Source organism: Cydia strobilella, chromosome Z (assembly GCF_947568885.1).
Source record: "Cydia strobilella chromosome Z, ilCydStro3.1, whole genome shotgun sequence".
Classification (NCBI taxonomy): Eukaryota; Metazoa; Arthropoda; class Insecta; order Lepidoptera; family Tortricidae; genus Cydia; species Cydia strobilella.
The window spans coordinates 57366207-57386379 of NC_086068.1; the positions used below are offsets into that span (position 1 = coordinate 57366207).

At 39.4% G+C, this 20173-nt stretch overlaps 1 protein-coding gene and 1 non-coding gene across 2 annotated transcripts in view; one reads left to right on the forward strand and one right to left on the reverse strand.

The window, feature by feature from the left end:
- Positions 1–20173, forward strand: part of LOC134755159 (SET and MYND domain-containing protein 4) — a 27307-nt gene continuing 7134 nt past the window's right edge. Inside the window, exons 1-6 of the mRNA XM_063691661.1 lie at positions 1–522; positions 5885–6080; positions 7126–7485; positions 8350–8988; positions 11000–11215; positions 16276–16399. Of these exons, the coding sequence (XP_063547731.1) occupies positions 219–522; positions 5885–6080; positions 7126–7485; positions 8350–8988; positions 11000–11215; positions 16276–16399 (1839 nt within the window). The 5' untranslated portion in view covers positions 1–218. The remainder of the gene's footprint in view (positions 523–5884; positions 6081–7125; positions 7486–8349; positions 8989–10999; positions 11216–16275; positions 16400–20173) is intronic.
- On the reverse strand, positions 19254–19326 carry Trnal-caa (transfer RNA leucine (anticodon CAA)). The gene has a single exon. It is a non-coding gene; the product is annotated as a tRNA-Leu (tRNA).

Sequence of the window (20173 nt, forward strand, 5' to 3'; positions counted from 1 at the left end):
TATTACATGTTACCGAAAAGCTTTCTAGAATAATATTGAAATTTCATTTCACCTATCATCTACATAGATCGAGCACAGACCTACTGAAAGATCGGTCTTAGTTAAAAATAGATGCGCGCTCGCGCCGGCTCTGTACTACGTCGCCTAACCTAACCTACAAAATCAGTAATCACTCTCTACCCAGCGTGTATAGTCGAGCAAACAGTGCAAGTTTTAAAATGTCCACAAATACGGTTGGTTTCTTTAAAAAGTTTCACGACACTATAAACGAAAAGATAGACAACGTAGCGAGGAATAACTTCGCCAATTTGGAAACTGATGCGAAGCGTGTCTCCTATTTGTGCAGTCTACCTTTGATAAAGAATTATGAGCTGGAGGTAAAATGTCAGGAAATGCCGAGGAAAGACGTCGCAAAGGCGAAAGAGTTGAAGGACGGGGGAAATGCGGCGGTGCAGAAAGGAGATTGGGCTCGTGCTATGCAGTTGTACACGGAAAGCATGATATTTATGCCGAAACAAGAAAGTAAGTATGGTATTACCTACAAAATAGTTTCTGAGCAACATAACTGTTATCATAGAGTAACTGATACTAGAGCGTTACTGTCATAGTAAATTTTGTAACCCCAGTAAATTCACTGCCATCTGTCGACACACTTTAAAACTAAAAATGAAGATTTATAAAAATACGATAGAATGTATTTAAATATAGATAAATGTTTTTTTTATTTGCATTAATTATTTTTATGATTTTGACCCATGTTCTTTCACTGATATGCGTTAAAATTGTTAAATAACAAACGAAACCGTCAACGCCATCTATACGACTGTAGGCCAAAACTAGTAGCGCCCTCTGAACGAGAATCAAATTTCCTTGATTTTCGAGGCACGTTTTTTCCTTAGACTGTATCCATCTATTACGGAGTTATATCTATCTTTGGAGTAACTGATATCTTTGCTGTTATCATTCATTAGTGGAAACTGTGTGGCTTGTGAATGTGTTATCTGATTTTCTATGTGTGTTGTTTTTGGCTGTTTGTTTCCCAAAGGTTTAAATAAATAAAATAAAGTACACTACTGGCCAATAATATATCACGGTTCATGAGATACAGCCTGGTGACAGACAGACAAGCGGATGGCGTAGTCTTAGTAATAGAGTCCCGTTTTTACCCTTTGGGTACGGAAACCTTGTTTCTAACCCTTTAAACGCCAAGTAACTACCCTATACATACGTAATTATGTATACTCAGTAGTCAGTATGTCCTCATACACGCTGCTATATTATTAACTCCTTGTATTTGAGATATTGCATTCGCAACTAGGGTCGCAATCCGGATCCGAAATGTATAAAATTATCCGGATCCGGATCCGCGGATCTTCCCATACATTTCGGATCCGTCGTGCAAACCCTATTCGCAACGCACATGTAATGTTATTGATTATCTTTCTGAGTAAAGTGCTTACATGCCTTGAGTGCAATGCGAATTTATTCTCTTGCAAAAATGTAAACAAATAAATGGTATGATGTTCTAACTTAAGTATACAAAAACGCTTACATTTGCGTATAAACTATGTAACGAACACATGTACTAAGGTACCGTATAGTATAACCACCCAAACCTAACTAGTCGATCAGAATTAATTACCGCTTTTTAAGGTTCCGTACCCAAAGGGTAAAACGGGACCCTATTACTAAGACTTCGCTGTCTGCCTGCCTGTCTGTCCGTCTGTCACCAGGCTGTATCTCAAGAACCGTGATAGTTAGACAGTTGAAATTATATATATATTATATATATTTATTATATATATATTATATATTATTATATATATTATATTATATATATATATATTATATATATTAACAACAAATACTAAAAAACATAATACAATAAATATTTAAGTGGGGCTACCATACAACGAGATTTTTTTGCCGTTTTTATAGATAATGGTACAGACCCTTCGCGCGTGAGTCCGACTCGCACTTGGCCGGTTTTTACTTGATTAGTTTACTTAGATATGTGGGTGCAACACGTTTGTGAGGGAGTGCCATTTCTCTGGAAAATTACTGAGTAAATATACATATATAAAATAAATATGAGAAAATATACTAACGTACCTTCTGTGAGCTTACTAGTTACTGTGCGTGTACAAGTACCTCCCTAAACTAGGTATTTAGATGTCGATATCGTCTCGGTGAGGTCGTAATACTCGCAGAGATGGGCATTAATCGATTAATCTTTTAGTTAACTAATCAATCGATTAAAAATATCAATCGTCATTTTTTAATCGCAATTAATTTAGTTGCGATTAAATTAGTTGTGAGAATGTTCGACTAACAACTAAATTAGTTTTAGTTTCAATCGACTAAATTTCACGATTAAATCTATATTAAAACTGCGTAGTCGCCCGTTTTTGCATTTTTTATCTTGCAATATGTAACTACAAGTACGTATGTATGTAACATACGGAGGTACTCGTATGTTGTAACTATGTTAGTTTGGGTAGAATTTTGCGACTTATTTTGAAGCAGATATCTTCATCCGATTGAGCTAAAATTATGTATACACGTTTAATTTGAAATGCTTGAATGACAATGCAAATAATTCCATGATATTTGTACCGGTGCTTTAAATACCGGGTGTTTCCTGTAACAGGTGCATTAAATTAAACTGGAGGCTGTACTCTATTGACCAGTAACTTTTAAAAATAACTTGTGTTTTGATTTTCATTGTACTTTAAAGTTTATTCTAAAACGCAATGTATTGCAAAATTTGTAATGTTTAAAGGGTGTCAAGCAACGTCAAACACAAAATGTTGGTCAGTTTGAGGCGTACAGCCTCCAGTTTAATTTAATGCTCCTGTTACAGGAATCACCGCCTTAAAACCTTAAGTTAGCTCATTTTACTTAAAAGAAATATTTATTTTTTTATTTTTAAAAGGAAACAAAACTGCATTCAGTTTTTTTTTTAATTCGCTTGCCTCGCCCGAGAATTGAACCGGATAAAAATTCCAAAGTAAATACTAGCTATTTTATTCTACTATTCAATACAGTTAATGTTAATGATAACGGTTCTCCAAGAAACATTAGGTCTTACACTCGTCCGTCGTACTTGAGATTTTTTTTTTAATAAAATGAAAAATGAAAAATCTTTGAATGCAGTTTTGGTTCTTTTTAAAAATAAAAGAATGTTTCCTTTAAGGCCGTTCCATCGGTTTGCCACTGTCTTTGTCACATTTCGCAAGAAAGAACGGGAAAGAACATACGCGCCAAGTGTCAATTTTGTTCGAATTTTGTCGGTTTTTATTTATTTTAAAAACGTTACCTTACAATATCGAAATTCTAAAGCTATGAAATTACTATTTATGTTAAGATTGTTTTTTCTACTTTTTTTGTTTAAGTATCACATAATAAATAACCGAGTAAAGTAGGATTAAAAGTCCGAGTTAGAGGTTACTTTGGGAATTAATTGTATCGAGCGAAGTGTCATAATTCGTGTATCGGAAGCTATGTTGTTAAAGATAATATAGTCAAGAACTACATATATTTTTGCACGTCTACGAATATCAACGCCTCTTAGAAAAACATGATCATATAAGGAGATTTTTCGCCTTCTGGCTCAGGGAACCGCCTTAAGTAAAATGAGCTAACTTAAGGTTTTGTTTTAAGGTACTTTCCCTCCAGGGCCCAAACATTTTTTCCACTGTATAACGGATATATCTCTCGCCTCTCTCGGTAAAGACCTTATATAGAGTTAGACCAAGATAAGTCTGCAACGGTTTTGATAGCACACGCAGTGCAAGTGTTATTTTAAACGTCAAACTTCTATGAAATTATGACGTATAAATAACACTTACACTGTGAATGCTATCAAAATCGTTGCAGACTTTACTTGGTCTAACTATAGTCTTGCCGCCAATTTTTTTTTTTAATGTTTCAGCATACCTAATTAATAAAGCGTGCAGTATTATTAATATATTTGTTTGGCGTTCAAGCGCCTCGGGTTTTTCTTTTTGAACTTTATTTCTAAACAATAAAACAATGCAACTATGTATGAAGATTAGTTGCATTTTTTTTTATTATTCACTAGTCTCAGTTAATTTGATGATTCATATCATAACATTGATCGTGATAAATCAAACAAACAAATCAAATGGAATTCTACGATGGCAGGAAAAATGCACATGGCATAATTTAACAGTTTTAATGGAATCCTGTTTGTATTGGAAACACATAGGCGTCAATTCCTTTGATAATTGCGATTAATACGTCAATTGTATGTATCTAATAACGTGATTGAATGTTGCTTTAAAAACATAGTAGGCTAAGTTCAGTCACTGACAGTGTCAAAACTGACATATACGCTAACGTCTACGTAATTTACTATCTATACATCTCGCTCGCACTAATATGCGAGTACGAGCGAACGAAATAAATAAATAACCGCTAGAGAACCGGTCGACTAGAGCTAAAATTTGAAATTCAACAATAGGGTTGTAGACACTTGACACCAGTGGCGTAACTAGGGGGGGCAGAGGGGGCACGTACCCCGGGCGCCATCCAAGTGGGGGGGGGGGGGGGCGAAAATGGGCAAAAGGCAGCAGCATCGAAACTTTTGTCAGTCGTAATTTTGGGCGCAAACTTGGTGAATGCCCCGGGCCACAGATTAATAAATAGTCCCGGGCGCCATATCCTCTAGCTACGCCCCTGCTTGACACATGTTGAATTTTGTAACTAAATCTAATTAAGTATATAGAAAATGAGTAATTTATCACAATAAATTGAAAACTTTAAAAAAGTGTGGGAATAATAAAGAAATACAAGCTCAAAGTTTCAAAATTAAAGTTTTTTTAATCATCCAAAAAGGAAAAAAAATGGTACCATTCGATTCCTTACATTTTATTAAAAATAATATTGTATAGCAACAATATAAATAAAGGCAAAATTTCATTGACAAAATCGCAATTTCCTTGTTTTCCATACATCGAAACAGCTTCTAAGCAATAGCGATAGCGACGTTATATCGTAACGATGTGTTGCCATTTTGTTAGGAGCGCTTCGTCAGTAAAGTGCATGTGCCAGACTTTGATCATCATTTGTGACTTTTGTATTGCTTTAAGGCAATGGGTCCCATACAGACATTTGATCCTCAAAACAAACCTGATCGACTGATACCATTGATAAAAATTTGTCGACTACCCTAATATTGATTTTAATAAGTAACCACCCAAGACGTATGTGACGTATGTCGCCTGAAGGGCTTAGCTGCCTTTTATACTACCACCGCGCAACCAGAGCCCGTCTAACTTTGCACCAGCTTGAACAGAACAAAGTGAGGGAGTGCCATTATAAACGGCATCATCATCATCATCATCATGTCAGCCGATAGACGTCCACTGCTGGACATAGGCCTCCCCCAAGGCTCGCCACTCCGACCGATCCTGTGCCGCTCGCATCCACCGAATTCCCGCGACCTTCACCAGGTCGTCGCTCCATCTTCGTATAAAAGGCATAGTGCATTATAAAGGGCTGTAGGTAGCTTTCCTGTTCAGTTTTTCTGTTCTAGATACTAAACTGACAGCTCGATTGGCCACTCATCCTGCTTTTGCCAGTTATGTATGTAGGGTACTTTATGTACTAAAATGACACAGCGATCCGACAAATGGGGCAATTGAAATGCGAAACACCTTCACGCTTGACCCGCTGAACCGATTTAGATGGGTATGGAGTACCTAGAGTCCGAGAAAGGATTTTGGATTGTTTATTACATCACTCAAATTATCCCTTACCAACCATTCTATACGGAAGAACTAATTATAGGCAGTAGAAGTCGCGGGTAAAAGCTTATTTGGATGTAAAAACAAGAACTAATACCCCACTGACCTTTCAGATGAGGAGCTCTCCATACTGCTCGCCAACCGCTCAGCGGCGCTCAACCACATCGGGCTTTACGAAGAAGCCCTGGGCGACATCCGGCGCTGCCTGGTGCTGGGGTACCCTGAGCACCTGGAGTACAAGGTGCAGGAGCGGAAGGCGAGGTGTCTGCTCGTGCTGCAGAGGAACCAGGAGGCTGTTAGCGCGTTTAAGTAAGTTTTAATTATCTAATATTCCTGAAATTTGGTCGTAAATAACGTAATGCTAATGCAGTTTAGATAAATACATAATTATAAGTTCCTGTCTTCATTTTTTCCTCTAAGGCTTTTAGCCTGGAGGATAACGAGTTCAAGAGATCATATATTATGTCGTAATTTGGTATGTTAATTCTTGAAAAACTCTCGAAAACTTAAATGGAAATGGGCCGGTCACATAGCACGCATGGACAAAGAAAAATGGACACAGAGAATAACTACTTGGTAAGGACCAACAACCAAAAGAAAAAGAGGTAAACCGAGGGAAAAATGGATCGATGAAATTATAAGAAAAGCCGGCAAAGACTGGATCACAAAAGCACAGCCGTACTAGCGGTAGTGACCCTGCCTATGAAACAGGAGGTCTCGGGTTCGAATCCCCGTAAGGGCATTTGTTTGTGTATACGTCACTAATATTTTTACTGAGTTATGGCACAGAATAGTACTAGGTACAGAAAATTCACTCTCTAACAAAACGCCTCTATTTACTACGCGCAAGGCGGCGCAAGTGCGTGCAGGCGTCCGTTCCATAGCGCTGTGCGGCAATTACTATGGCAATACCTCAAAATTGGGGCGGCCGCAGGTAACTTGTAGCGACGCGACGAAATCACGGAGTGAGACACGCCTGGTTATGAAAGTTATTTATGTATGTACTTATGTATTTTTCTATATAAGTATATCCTAATACGTATATCTTCGAATGACTTTTTCGTCTAAGACGGTAATCTGTTAAACAAAAGCCATTGTCTCTTTTCTGCAAGCGGTTGACCATTGTGTGCCATTGTGTGTGAGCGCCGTGGCACGCGCCAACACACAATGCCCACGATGGCACACAAAGGCCGAGAGCTCGCACAAAAGAGACAATGGCTTTTGTTTAACAGATTACCGTCTTAGACGAAAAAGTCATTCGAGATGATGCAGACTATACCCATAGTACAAGCATTGCTTAGTTTAGGGCTAGGTTGATCTTTTAAGATCTTTCACAAATATTTATTTATTTCAGAGAAACAATCAAAGCCCTCGACCGCGCCTCAAAACTAGACAGCGACAAAAGACAGAAGATGCTTGCCGACTCCAAACTCATGATCGAACTACTTAACAAGGGCATGGTGCTCGCCGGCAACCCAAAAGACCCAGCACCCGTCAAAAAATCGCCACCTAAACCAAAACTACCAGGAAAACATAACCCGAACTACCCCGCTGCTTCCGAAGCTATCCAGATAAACTATAGCGAGAGCCAAGGGAGATACGCTACTGCTACTAGGGATATTAGTGCGGGAGAGATTCTGTTGACAGAGAGACCGCATAGTGGCGTGTTGTTGAGCGAGTTTTCGAAGACGCATTGCCAGCATTGCTTTACAAAGTATGTACTAAATTTTAAACTAAACTTATTAGCTTATTACGAACTAATGAAACTTGCACGTAATTTCTTTGTACTATTTGTATAATTACCTTCGCTAAGCTTGTCTTTAATCTCAGGGACGGTGCACATGGATGTAAGTAAAGGGGAGGACGGTGCACTTAATTTTCGTTTGCATTTAAAAAAACTAGATATTCTTCTCATCAATGAGTAAAATATTATATAACCCGCTCCGGCTTCGCACGGGTTACACAAAACCTTAACAGTAGTGATGATATACAGGACACGACAGTATTCGCCGTATTTATTAATTTATTAGAGAAATGGCAGCCTCGAGGGACTTTGCCAAAGTCAAGTTTATTCGCATTTCCAGAATAATTCTTCATTAATAGCACGCGTCACGTTCGCCGTATTACCGAAGCTAAATCAAAGAGTATAATAATATGCTAAATTACGAAGTGACAGAAGTGACATTGACATGTTTAAGTTTTTTAATTTCTTCCTTCTTGACGCCAAGTTCCATAAGGAGGCCGAACGTGAACGCCAGAAGTTGCAAAATGTTTTGAGTCGCAAACAATAGACGATTTCATACACAGACACAGGTATCTGACTGAGTGAGCTGAACGACTATCAGCTAACCTTAGCTAAGGTATTAAGTTTAAGCTGTTTCTAAAAAAATACTTGCATAATAGGTACTTATTAGCTATCTAACTACCTTAAGTATAAAAGTAGGCACTATATAAAATACATTGAAACAATCTGTTTAGTTTTTTAACAACAGATCGATCGATATCGTCGATTCGATCGCATTTTAATTGTCTTGTAATCATACATCTGCATCAGTGACATGTATATTCGCTCTTCCAGATGCCCAATCCCTCTGCCATGTCCAAACTGCCCCAACGTCATCTTCTGCAGCGACAACTGCTTGGAGGCCGCACAGAAATCCTACCACGCCTACGAATGCCACATCCTCCCCCTACTCTGGCAGTCAGGCTGTTCCATCACCTGCCACATCGCCCTGAGAATGATCACCCAAAACAAAATGGAATACTTCAAAAACCTGAAAGACTTGGACATCAAACCAATAGGCCCATACCAGACTGATGACTATAGATATATATATCATCTGGTATCTCACGAAGATAAGAGAACTAAGCAGGATTTCATGCACAGGACTCAAATGACAGCTTTCCTGGTGAAACTACTTGAAATCAGCGGCTACTTCGATGGTAAACCAAGAAAAATCCCTGTAGAATCAAACGATGTGAAAACCATGGGTGTGAATGAGATTTACAGGGAAGATATCGCGCTGATCGGCGGTTTGATTCTGAAGAATCTTCAAGTCCTACAATTCAACGCTCACGAAGTCTTCGAGCTTCAATGCCCTAAGCCCAAAGTGGGGCAGAATGTTATAAAACATTGTGGAAAAACCGTGTTTATTGCTGGCGCCGTGTTTCCCACTCTCGCGCTGTTCAATCATTCATGCGATCCTGGTGTCGTGAGGTGAGTGCTAAGGTATTAATTAAATACAAAACAGTAGTTTGCATAGTAAAACATGTATCATTAGTGCAAAAACAAAGATATGCGCATCTGCTGTATCCAGGATCCGCCAGTCAAAATAGCGAAACCCTAGTTAAGTATGTTGTCACGTTCGTATCGTCAGTATATCACAAACAGCTAGGCATGCTTGGCTCTTGCGATCCCATATTTTTGAGTAGGTATTACGTTGTGAATTCCATAACAGCTTTGATAACAGCTAATGCATGGTCGTGACGCCAATGCTGCACTTAAGTACCTAATATGGCAGGGTGACACGCGATGAAAAGGTTCTTTTTTTTTACACGGTGTACCGTTTGAGATATCAATACGTATTATACGTACTCACGGCGAATAACAATCGCTGAAGGTAATAACTTAAGAAGTAAAGTTGCCGACAGGACTGTGCACTAAGATCATCATCATCATCATCATCATCATGTTAGCCGATAGACGTCCACTGCTGGACATAGGCCTCCCCCAAGGCTCGCCACTCCGACCGATCCTGTGCCGCTCGCAACCACCGAATTCCCGCGACCTTCACCAGGTCGTCGCTCCATCTCGTCGGAGGCCTACCGGCCTCCGGACTAAGATCAGTGTGACCGAAAGTCAAACTACATAATCGAACGTGACAAACAAGTCCATATTATTATGATAACGTATGTACCCAAGTGAGAAACAGTTATTAGGTTCGTTGCTTTTAGGGTTCCATACCCAAAGGGTAAAAACGGGACCCTATTACTAAGACTCCGGTCCGTCCGTCTGTCTGTCTGTCACCAGGCTGTATCTCGTGTTCTGTGATAGCTAGACAGCTGAAATTTTCACAGATGATGTATTTCGGTTGCCGCTATAACAGATTTAAGCGGGGCTCCAATACAGCAAACGTGATTTTTGACCGAAGTTAAGCAACGTCGGGCGGGGTCAGTACTTGGATGGGTGACCGTTTTTATAGTTAATGGTACGGAACCCTTCGTGTGTGAGTCCGACTCCCACTTGGCCGGTTTTATTTTCGGATCGCTTTCATTAGTCCTAACTCATATTGCTCTGTAATGTGTTTCAATTTAGATTTCCAAAACAATAACTATACTGTTTGCTTTGTCCGCGGCAAGCTCGGTTCTCCATACAAACGTAGTTACACTCTCATTTTAAAACGACTAGCTAGATTGCTCTGAAACTTTGTACTTACAATAGGATAAGGATAAGGTATATCATAGAGTAACTTATACTAGAGCGGTACTGTCATAGTAAATTTTGTAACCCCAGTAAATTCACTGCCCTCTGTCGACACACTTTAAAACTAAAAATGAAGATTTATAAAAATACGATAAATTGTATTTAAATATGGATAAATGATTTTTTTATTTGCATTAATTATTTTATGATTTTGACCCATGTTCTTTCACTGATATGCGTTAAAATTGTTAAATAACAAACAAAACCGTCAACGCCATCTATACGACAGTAGGCCAAAGCTAGTAGCGCCCTCTGAACGAGAATCAAATTTTCTTGATTTTCGAGGCACGTTTTTTCCTTAGACTGTATCCATCTATTACGGAGTTATATCTATCTTTGGGTATATCTAGGTATATATATGTAGTCTGTGATCTAGGTCTGTAATTAGTTTAATGTAGGTTCAGATACAATAATAAAAAAATACAGCGAATTTAAGTTTTTCATACAAAACTTGTTTTTGCTCTATTTCGTTTGTTTTATATACTAGAGCTATAAAAATCTAATTACAGGCCTAGATATACCTCATGTCATTGTATGTGCAAAGTTTCATTACAATCCAACACGTAGTTTTAAAATGAGAACGAAAATCCTTGTCTGTGTATGATAAGGATTCTGACCGAATTTTTAGTCTATTTATTGCATTTTTTTTCTGCTCTATACTTATGGTACAGCACAAACGAGGTTTGAACCCATAATGTTTGTCCACATGTGAAAGGCTATTCATGTTTTATTTTAAAAAATCCAGATACTTCAGCGGCAACTGCATTGTAGTCCGAGCCGTGAAGAACATACCCAAAGGCGAAGAGGTAGCGGAGAACTACGGGCCCATATTTACGACTGTACCCAAGGCGGAGCGACAGTCGCAACTGAAGGAGCAGTACTGGTTTGACTGTAGTTGCACGCCCTGTCGGGAGAACTGGCCGCTTTATGAGGAGATGACGGAGAACTATATGAGATTCAAGTGAGTTTATGGTTTAGTAAGTTAGTGGCTTGATATTTTAGACCCCTAAGTATCAAACATAACATTGATGACAAAACAGATCACCGATTTAAACTTTCACTATTTCCAAACATTATTAAATTGTAAAACGGGACTTGAGTCTTCTTCTCCGAGACTACGGGGACAACGCCGTCCTCGAAACGTCGGAGGCAAATCTTAAAACTTAAATACGAGATTAAGTCCCGTTTTACAATTTAATAATGACAAAGCAGAGATATCGTAGTGTTTAAAAAATAAATAGGTAATCCACTCTACAATAGTGGGGTTTTTTAGAGGCCACTCTAGCGTCTTTTGAGCGTCGACGTCTAGTCAGCGCTATGGAAAATGGCGTCGCTGCGCAGTTGCGCCAACGTTGCGTCGAGCAGCAGCCATAGAGTTGACAAGACCTAATGTGGGATCTCTTACCCGGTTTAAAATTAGGAATAGAAACTAGTGGCGACACGTACATTTTAGGTGATTCGTATCCATTATCCAAGTACTATTAGAGGAGAAAACACCATACATCATTAAATAAAGGATTTAATACATAAAACCACGGAAAACATGCATAGCTTAGGTAAATCACACTCCGACGCCGTAATGGCGGGCGATCCTTGTTTGACAGTTCGCGACGCTCCACACGACTTGAGTCCATCGACACAGACCATAGGGCTGCGCTCGAGCAAACCACATAATCGGTTATCAGTACGTGCACACCATTAGTGATGGGCAGCGGTAACATTCCCGCTACCAGTAAGTTTCCATTTGGGAATGTTACTAGTAAGTTACCAATGTTACCAGTAACATTCCCAAAAGCCGGTAACATACGAAACTGATGATAGTGATGACTTATATGAGATAAAATAAGGTTCAAAACTTATTTTTTTAGTACAACTTACTCAAAAATATGTCCCATAGTTCTTAATTCGCTGACATAAGAGCTATGGGATCAATTTTATAAATTTGGTATACAGATAGTGAGTACCGGGGAAGGACATAGGATACTTTTTTATCCCAGAACTCACCCCTTAAGGGGATGGAAAGGGGAGTTGACACTTGTATGGGGAATCAATAACCGCTGAACCGATTTAGATGAAGTTTGGTATGGAGATAATTTGGGTCCTGGGGAAGGACATAGGATAGATATTCGCGGGCTTGGTTTCCGCAACTCGACGTCTTACTATTGCGCCTATTTTGCGTGAGGGACACAGAATAGGTTTTACCCTAGAAATCAACCCTAAAGGGGGTGAAAAGGGGAGTGAAAATTTGTATGGAACCCAATAAAACCGATTTAGATGAAATTTGATATGGAGATAGTCTAAATTGTTGGGGAGGGTGTAGAGTAGTTTTTATTCCCGAAGTCATCCTGTTCTCTTCTCCATTCTTCTAACACTCACTCAAAGTGCCGCTGGTAATGTATGATGGAGGCAGCTCAAGACCTGGAACACCTGGATGCAACGGGTCAGGGGTAACAATCGCTCAACGTGCTGCTGGTAGTATACGATGGATAAAGCTCAAGACAATGTGGAGTGCTACTGGGAGCAAAGGGTCAGGGGTAACACTCGCTCAAAGTGACGCTGGTTGTATATGATGAGGAAAGCTCAAGACCTGGAATACCTGGAGTGCTGCTGGGTACAACGGATCAGGGGTAACACTCGCTCAACTTACCGCTGGTAGTGTATTATGGGAAAAGATCAAGATCTGGAACACCTGGAGTGCTGCTGGGTACAAAAGGTCAGGGGTAACACTCGCTCAACGTGTCGTTGGTAGTTTATGATTGAGATAGCTCAAGACCTGGAACACCTGCAAGACTTTGGTACCAAGTTTCTGCTGGAGACGCTGCTGATCTCCCACCAGGGGGCTACCACAAGCTATTCAGCGGGTAAAATTTAGGTAGTAAAAAGGCTTCCCAGTATAAATCAGAGTGAGGTAAATAATATTCATTATATTATTGAAATTGTATGTCAACAATTCAAAGTAACTGATAGTGTGGTTGCGTCAAAAGTGTCAAAACAAAACCAAGTTATTAATTATTGTTATCGGTGAGCAGAAACTTTTTAGTAAAATCCGTCCTTATCGGTGGACTGGACTCTTCGTCCGTAATTTGGGCATGTGATTTAGGGATAGTGATGGGCAGCGGTAACATTCCCGCTACCATTAAGTTTCCATTTGGGAATGTTACTAGTAAGTTACCAATGTTACCAGTAACATTCCCAAAAGCCGGTAACATACGAAACTGATGATAGTGATGACTTATATGAGATAAAATAAGGTTCAAAACTTATTTTTTTAATACAACTTACTCAAAAATATGTCCCATAGTTCTTAATTCGCTGACATAAGAGCTATGGGATCAATTTTATAAATTTGGTATACAGATAGTGAGTACCGGGGAAGGACATAGGATACTTTTTTATCCCAGAACTCACCCCTTAAGGGGATGGAAAGGGGAGTTGACACTTGTATGGGGAATCAATAACCGCTGAACCGATTTAGATGAAGTTTGGTATGGAGATAATTTGGGTCCTGGGGAAGGACATAGGATAGATATTCGCGGGCTTGGTTTCCGCAACTCGACGTCTTACTATTGCGCCTATTTTGCGTGAGGGACACAGAATAGGTTTTACCCTAGAAATCAACCCTAAAGGGGGTGAAAAGGGGAGTGAAAATTTGTATGGAACCCAATAAAACCGATTTAGATGAAATTTGATATGGAGATAGTCTAAATTGTTGGGGAGGGTGTAGAGTAGTTTTTATTCCCGAAGTCATCCTGTTCTCTTCTCCATTCTTCTAACACTCACTCAAAGTGCCGCTGGTAATGTATGATGGAGGCAGCTCAAGACCTGGAACACCTGGATGCAACGGGTCAGGGGTAACAATCGCTCAACGTGCTGCTGGTAGTATACGATGGATAAAGCTCAAGACAATGTGGAGTGCTACTGGGAGCAAAGGGTCAGGGGTAACACTCGCTCAACGTGACGCTGGTTGTATATGATGAGGAAAGCTCAAGACCTGGAATACCTGGAGTGCTGCTGGGTACAACGGATCAGGGGTAACACTCGCTCAACTTACCGCTGGTAGTGTATTATGGGAAAAGATCAAGATCTGGAACACCTGGAGTGCTGCTGGGTACAAAAGGTCAGGGGTAACACTCGCTCAACGTGTCGTTGGTAGTTTATGATTGAGATAGCTCAAGACCTGGAACACCTGCAAGACTTTGGTACCAAGTTTCTGCTGGAGACGCTGCTGATCTCCCACCAGGGGGCTACCACAAGCTATTCAGCGGGTAAAATTTAGGTAGTAAAAAGGGGTGGAAGTTTGTATGGGGAAACAATAAATCTAGCTGATTGTTTAAAAATAAGCTACCCAAATTACTAATTCCACGCAGACGAAGTCGCGGGCAAAAGCTAGTATTTTGTATAAAACTGTGATCATTGTTTATTATCCCTTTACTACTACTACTACTACTACTTTAATTTCAAATTTGATTAATTAATATAAAATCGAAATTCCAACAACTCAAAAATGACGTTTGTCACTTGAAACGTCATACGAAACTAGCTTTTGCCCGCGGCTTTTTGTCTAATGTACAGGGTGCGGGGGAGGCAGGGGAAGGAGAACATATGGTTTTATAACTACTTACAAAAGATTGTTTATATGGTATATGGTTCGTAGGTAGAATACATATATATGTACTTACGATGTTTTGCATTTTACTTAGAATGGAAACCTAAACTTATAAGAAGCAAACAGACAACCACCTTCTTGTAGCACCTTGAATGTACTCATTACGGATGCAGGAAGTTTCTTGATGACTTACTCCTTCCGCCCTGTCCGTCCCGCCGCGCCGCCCGCACTCGCCTAGGTACCGATTGACGACGATCGAGATGGCACCAAATACAAATTTAAAAATCTATTAGGATAACGCGGGTCTCCATACCTCAAAAGCAAAATTAGAACCCTTATAGGATCACGTGTGGCTGTCTGTCGGTCCGTCTGTTACAACCGATTTGCTCCGAAACTACTGGACCGTTTGAATTGCAATTTGGCACAAATACGAGTACTTTCAAGAATTTTCATAAGCACATTATTCAATTTCAAAATCGATGCGATTTTCGTAACTAACGTCCCAAAAAACCATAAAAACGACACCCATATAGACATTTCAACCCCATTGCACCCTAACAGGGGAGATGGTTTTTCACGTCCGTCACGTTGGATTTTAAAATCGTTCTTGTTTTCCTAATTAGCAACTCGATAAACCATAGAAACAATACCCATGTTGTCTTTGTCACCACATTTCCCCCTATTAGGGGGGAATTTGCAAAAAAACCTGTAACACGTGTTTATTCATTTATCGTTAGGAATACTCCTGTGAAGTTTCGAATATAATAGTCTAACTAATCTTGTTTCCCCATACAAACTTTGAACCCCCATTTAACCCCCTTGGGGGTGAATTTTGAAAAAATCATTTCTTAGTGCACCCCTAGACCTTATAAGAAACCTACGTGTCAAATTTGGAATCTCTAGAACCAGCTGTTTGGGTTGTGTGTTGATATGTCAGTCAGGCAGTCAGTCAGTCAGTTTCTTCTTTTATATATTTAGATGTTGATTGGTTTATTCTAATAATTAAACTGATTTATACACATATTTTCTTTTACTTTATTTCCAGTCCACTTTTAATCATTATTTCCAGATAGTAATGTTCCCAGTAACTTTGGAAAAATACCTGGTAATATTGGGAATGTTACCGGTAACATTGGGAATTTACTCTTTCAGAGATTCCTTGACTGTTTTATGACTGTAAATAATAGCATTATTATTTTCTTAAGTATTTAACACGAAAAAATCATATACAATTCTAATAATTTTTTCAAAGTTACTCAATGTTACCGATCTGGGTAATGTTACTGGTAGCGTTACCGGGAATATTCCCACTTTTGAGTAAGTTACTGGTAACGACCCATCACTACACACCATTGAAGCAATGGGAGAGGCTCACTAGTGGTGGGATCTAATAACACATTCAAAATCGTTTTCAGATGCGACTCTGACCGGCCGTGCCCCAACGTGATCGCCGTCCCCTACGACGCAAAGGAGTTCATGATCCAATGCGGACTCTGCTTGCAGTACACTAACATTATGAAGGGGCTCAAGTCTTTACAGGCAAGTAGTAGTAGTAATAAACTCTTTATTGTACAAATACACATATTAAAAATAACATAATAACTAAATCTACTATTTAAGTATTGAAAGGTTCATCAAGTATGGACTGTACTTTACTTACAGGGGCCCGTTTCTCAAAAGCTTTTAGCTTGTATTGTATTGTAGTTCGGGCGATTTTCCGCAACTCGACGACTGGCGCCTATTTTGCGTGACATGGGGTTGGGCTAGTACTGCCAGCCCAGCTCCTCGAGGAAACCTATCAAACCTTTGATGTTGAGTAGGACCTCGGGGAGGTCTCTCGGGGATCCGAGATGTTTTACCCTGTATGGGGCCACTCCGCTGCACTCCAGCACCACGTGAGAGGCTGTTTCTTCTGTCTCCATGCATCCTCTGCATAGGTTTAAGCTTGTAATACAAGTGGAAGTCCCTTTCTAACAAAAGCTGTCAAAAAGTGACATCCGCTTGTATCACAAGTTACAAGCTTTTGAGAAACGGGCCCCTGTAGGTACACTAATATTATAAAGGGCCTCAAGTCTTTACAGACAAGTATCGAAAGCCGAAACAGGCTAGTGGACCTTGCAGGCTAAAATAAAACTCGTCTCTTCCTGCCGAGAAAAAAAACTGACTTATTAGGATACATCGCATGTATCATGTTATGCGCGATACGAGAGACCATAAATTAGGACCGAAGCATTCTAAAGATGAAATACAAGGATAACCGTGATTAAAGATGGAAATTCGAACAAAAGAGTCATTTAACGACCTTACATCTTGTGCGATTATCCACTTTTCTATTCTACCTCGCTAAGAAACTGATGAGCATTGCTTGCCACATGGCCTTTTGAAGGACTAAGCTAAGTCTTCTGCAAGCCGAAGTTACGTGTTTTATTATTTATTTTATTGATATTTAGGACAACAACAGCCGTAAACAAAAGTTTTACATATGAATGTTTACATAACAGGGGCCCGTTTCACAAAAGCTTGTAACTTGTTGTTCATGGAGACTGTATAAAGGAGCCAAATCTCTATGTATGAAAAGTGTCCATCAAAAAACAGTAATTAGGCGGCGCCACCATACACCGAAATACTACCAAAAAAAACCTACGTAATTTGGTCGGGTTATTTGTTGCCTTATATGGTTCATGTTATACTCATGTCCCAGAGCCTAACTAGCGCCACCGGAGAGATTAGGAACTATTATTTAAAGCTTAACGCGGTCACTTTTACAACAATTCTGCCATAAGAGATTGCGATCCTTTCTATACCATCCATATTGTTGTTGAAGTTCCTTTCTAACAAAAGCTGTCAAAAGGTGACATCCGCTTGTATTACCAGTTACAAGCTTTTAAGAAACGGGCCCCAGATGGCCAATAACAACTTAAAATAACGTAAGTAGGTAGTATGTAGTATCTAGCTCACGTATTTAGGTAGGTAGATGTTGCTCTAAATAAACTTCAGCTTAATATGCGACTATTGTTTCAATCGAAAATTCTTATTTTGTCTTGAATCTGAAACAACAATTATGTTAGAACTCCGTCAATTTACGAACAGCATGTAATACATAGAATAAACAGGGGTGACTGAACAATTTCATGCTGTATAAGGCATTAGTGTATGTAAAATAGACGACAATGTGTTGGATAAATAAAGATGATAAATAAAACAAATTTTCCGCGTTTGTAAAGTGATGTTGGTTCTATATTAGATTGTGTTACAAGGGAGCAAAATGACATATTTACGACGAGGGCGCACATTGAATCCTAAACGAAGCGAAGGATTCTATAATAGAATCCCGAGAGTAACGAGGGAATCTAAAGTAGAATCCTGAACGTAGTGAGGGAATTAATTGTGTTACGTCCTAGATGGAAATAATTTTGCTACCACGTGACACATACTGCTTTCCACATCACCTATGAGGAAATTATGATATTTAAAAATATTATTTAAGCTAAAAAAATAATGTGCAAAAAAATGTAAAAATAGTGCACTAGAACAGAAAAGTGTTATTTTGATCCCTCCTAGCAAGGAAGAAAAGTGCCACTTTGATCCCTCCTAGCAGGGAAGAAAAACCCCTTTTTCAAATTGGTGATGTGAAAAAAGTATTTAACTACAGTGCGGGCAAAATATTTGACATTTAGGTCTGAATATGAAATATCTCTTAAATATCTCTAATTTTTGTTCTAACCGACAGGCCGATATCGTCCGGCGGACTGATAGTCAGTGGGCCCCTTTAGCCATTGATTGTATGAACTTGAACTTCAGTAAATAAAAAAATGTTTTATTGCCACTGACAGAAAAAAAATTGCACAAGATAAAAAACAAAATACACTTAATTGCACAACAACATTATAGAGTTAAACCATGAGAAGTCTGCAACGATTTTGATAGCACACGCAGTGCAGGTGTTATTTTAAACGTCAATCTTCTATGAAATTATGACGCATAAATAACACTTGCACTGCGTGAGCTATCAAAATCGTTGCAAACTTTTCTTGGTCTAACTCTAGAAAACATGCACAAAAAAAAGAACAGTAAACTACATCTAGGTCTGTTTGTGGTATATGCAATGGGGTACCAATCTCAGCTTTTTGCTAGATATATGTACGTATTTGTGCCATTTTCAACCAAAAGGGTACTTATTGTCGCTTGTCAGTAAGGCGCTATGTCCGTAAAGCTTCAATTTGAAATCAACCTTATCGACAATGTGGTACCTTTTAGTTGAAAACGTCACAAATAATAATTACATCAGTTATAATAAATAAAAACCTTGTGACTTTCTAGTAACTCGTCTTATAACTTCACTATATCTTACCTATTAAAAACTGTAATAGATGTCATTGACGAAGCGCTCCAGTGGTGAAGGCCGGATTCGAACCGGCGTCTTTAGCTATTGCGGCTAACGCCATGAACCCCTAGGCCACCCCGCCACGGCGGTGCCCGTCCGAATTTCTCGACTATATGCCATCTTAGTAAGACTAGGCGTCTTTGACCAGCTCTAAGGGCATTGCAGTGCGCGCTTGCACCTCCTAAACGAACTCCTTGCGGATTTACGTTGTAGCGAGAGAGTTCCCAAATTGTTCATAGGTGCTGCCATCTATGAACAAGTTTGGGAACAAATCAAAAAACACATCAAAATATTTAATAAAATAATTTGATTTGTTTCAAACTTGTTCATATCTTACCTATATTAAATTTACCTAAGGAATGTTATACATAAAAGTTATCAAAGTCGTAAAACTACAGCGTGTATTGTACGCATTATAATATACTACAATACACTATAATATTTATAAAAACTATTGTGGCCTATGTCCTTGCATGCGCGGTAGCTTATGACGCCGTCGGTAGCTAAAGAATTACTACTCGTATGTGGATTGATAACACGATTTGCCATCTTTATCCTGTCCTATCCTGGCCGGTTTCGGCCACGGCGACTGGGTTTGTACTGGCTAGTGAGTGCGACGGTCGTGAGCTCTCAGGTGGCTGAAGTAGCCTATTTTTGCAGTGAATGTACGGCCACACTCACCGCAGGTCAGCACCCCTCCGACAAAATTGTAGTTGATGACCGCAGGTGGTCGGACCTTTAACTCGTCACGCTTCGCGTCGAGTTCCACTCGTCTCTGCTCTTCGAAGGCCTGCACTTTTGTACTCACTGTATGCCTCCACTGCAGTCGATCTTGTACCGAAGTCTGCCAGACTTCGGCCATCTTTATAAGAAATAACAAAAGTTATGAATATTAAAAAAACTCGGACAAGTGCGAGTCGGACTCGCCC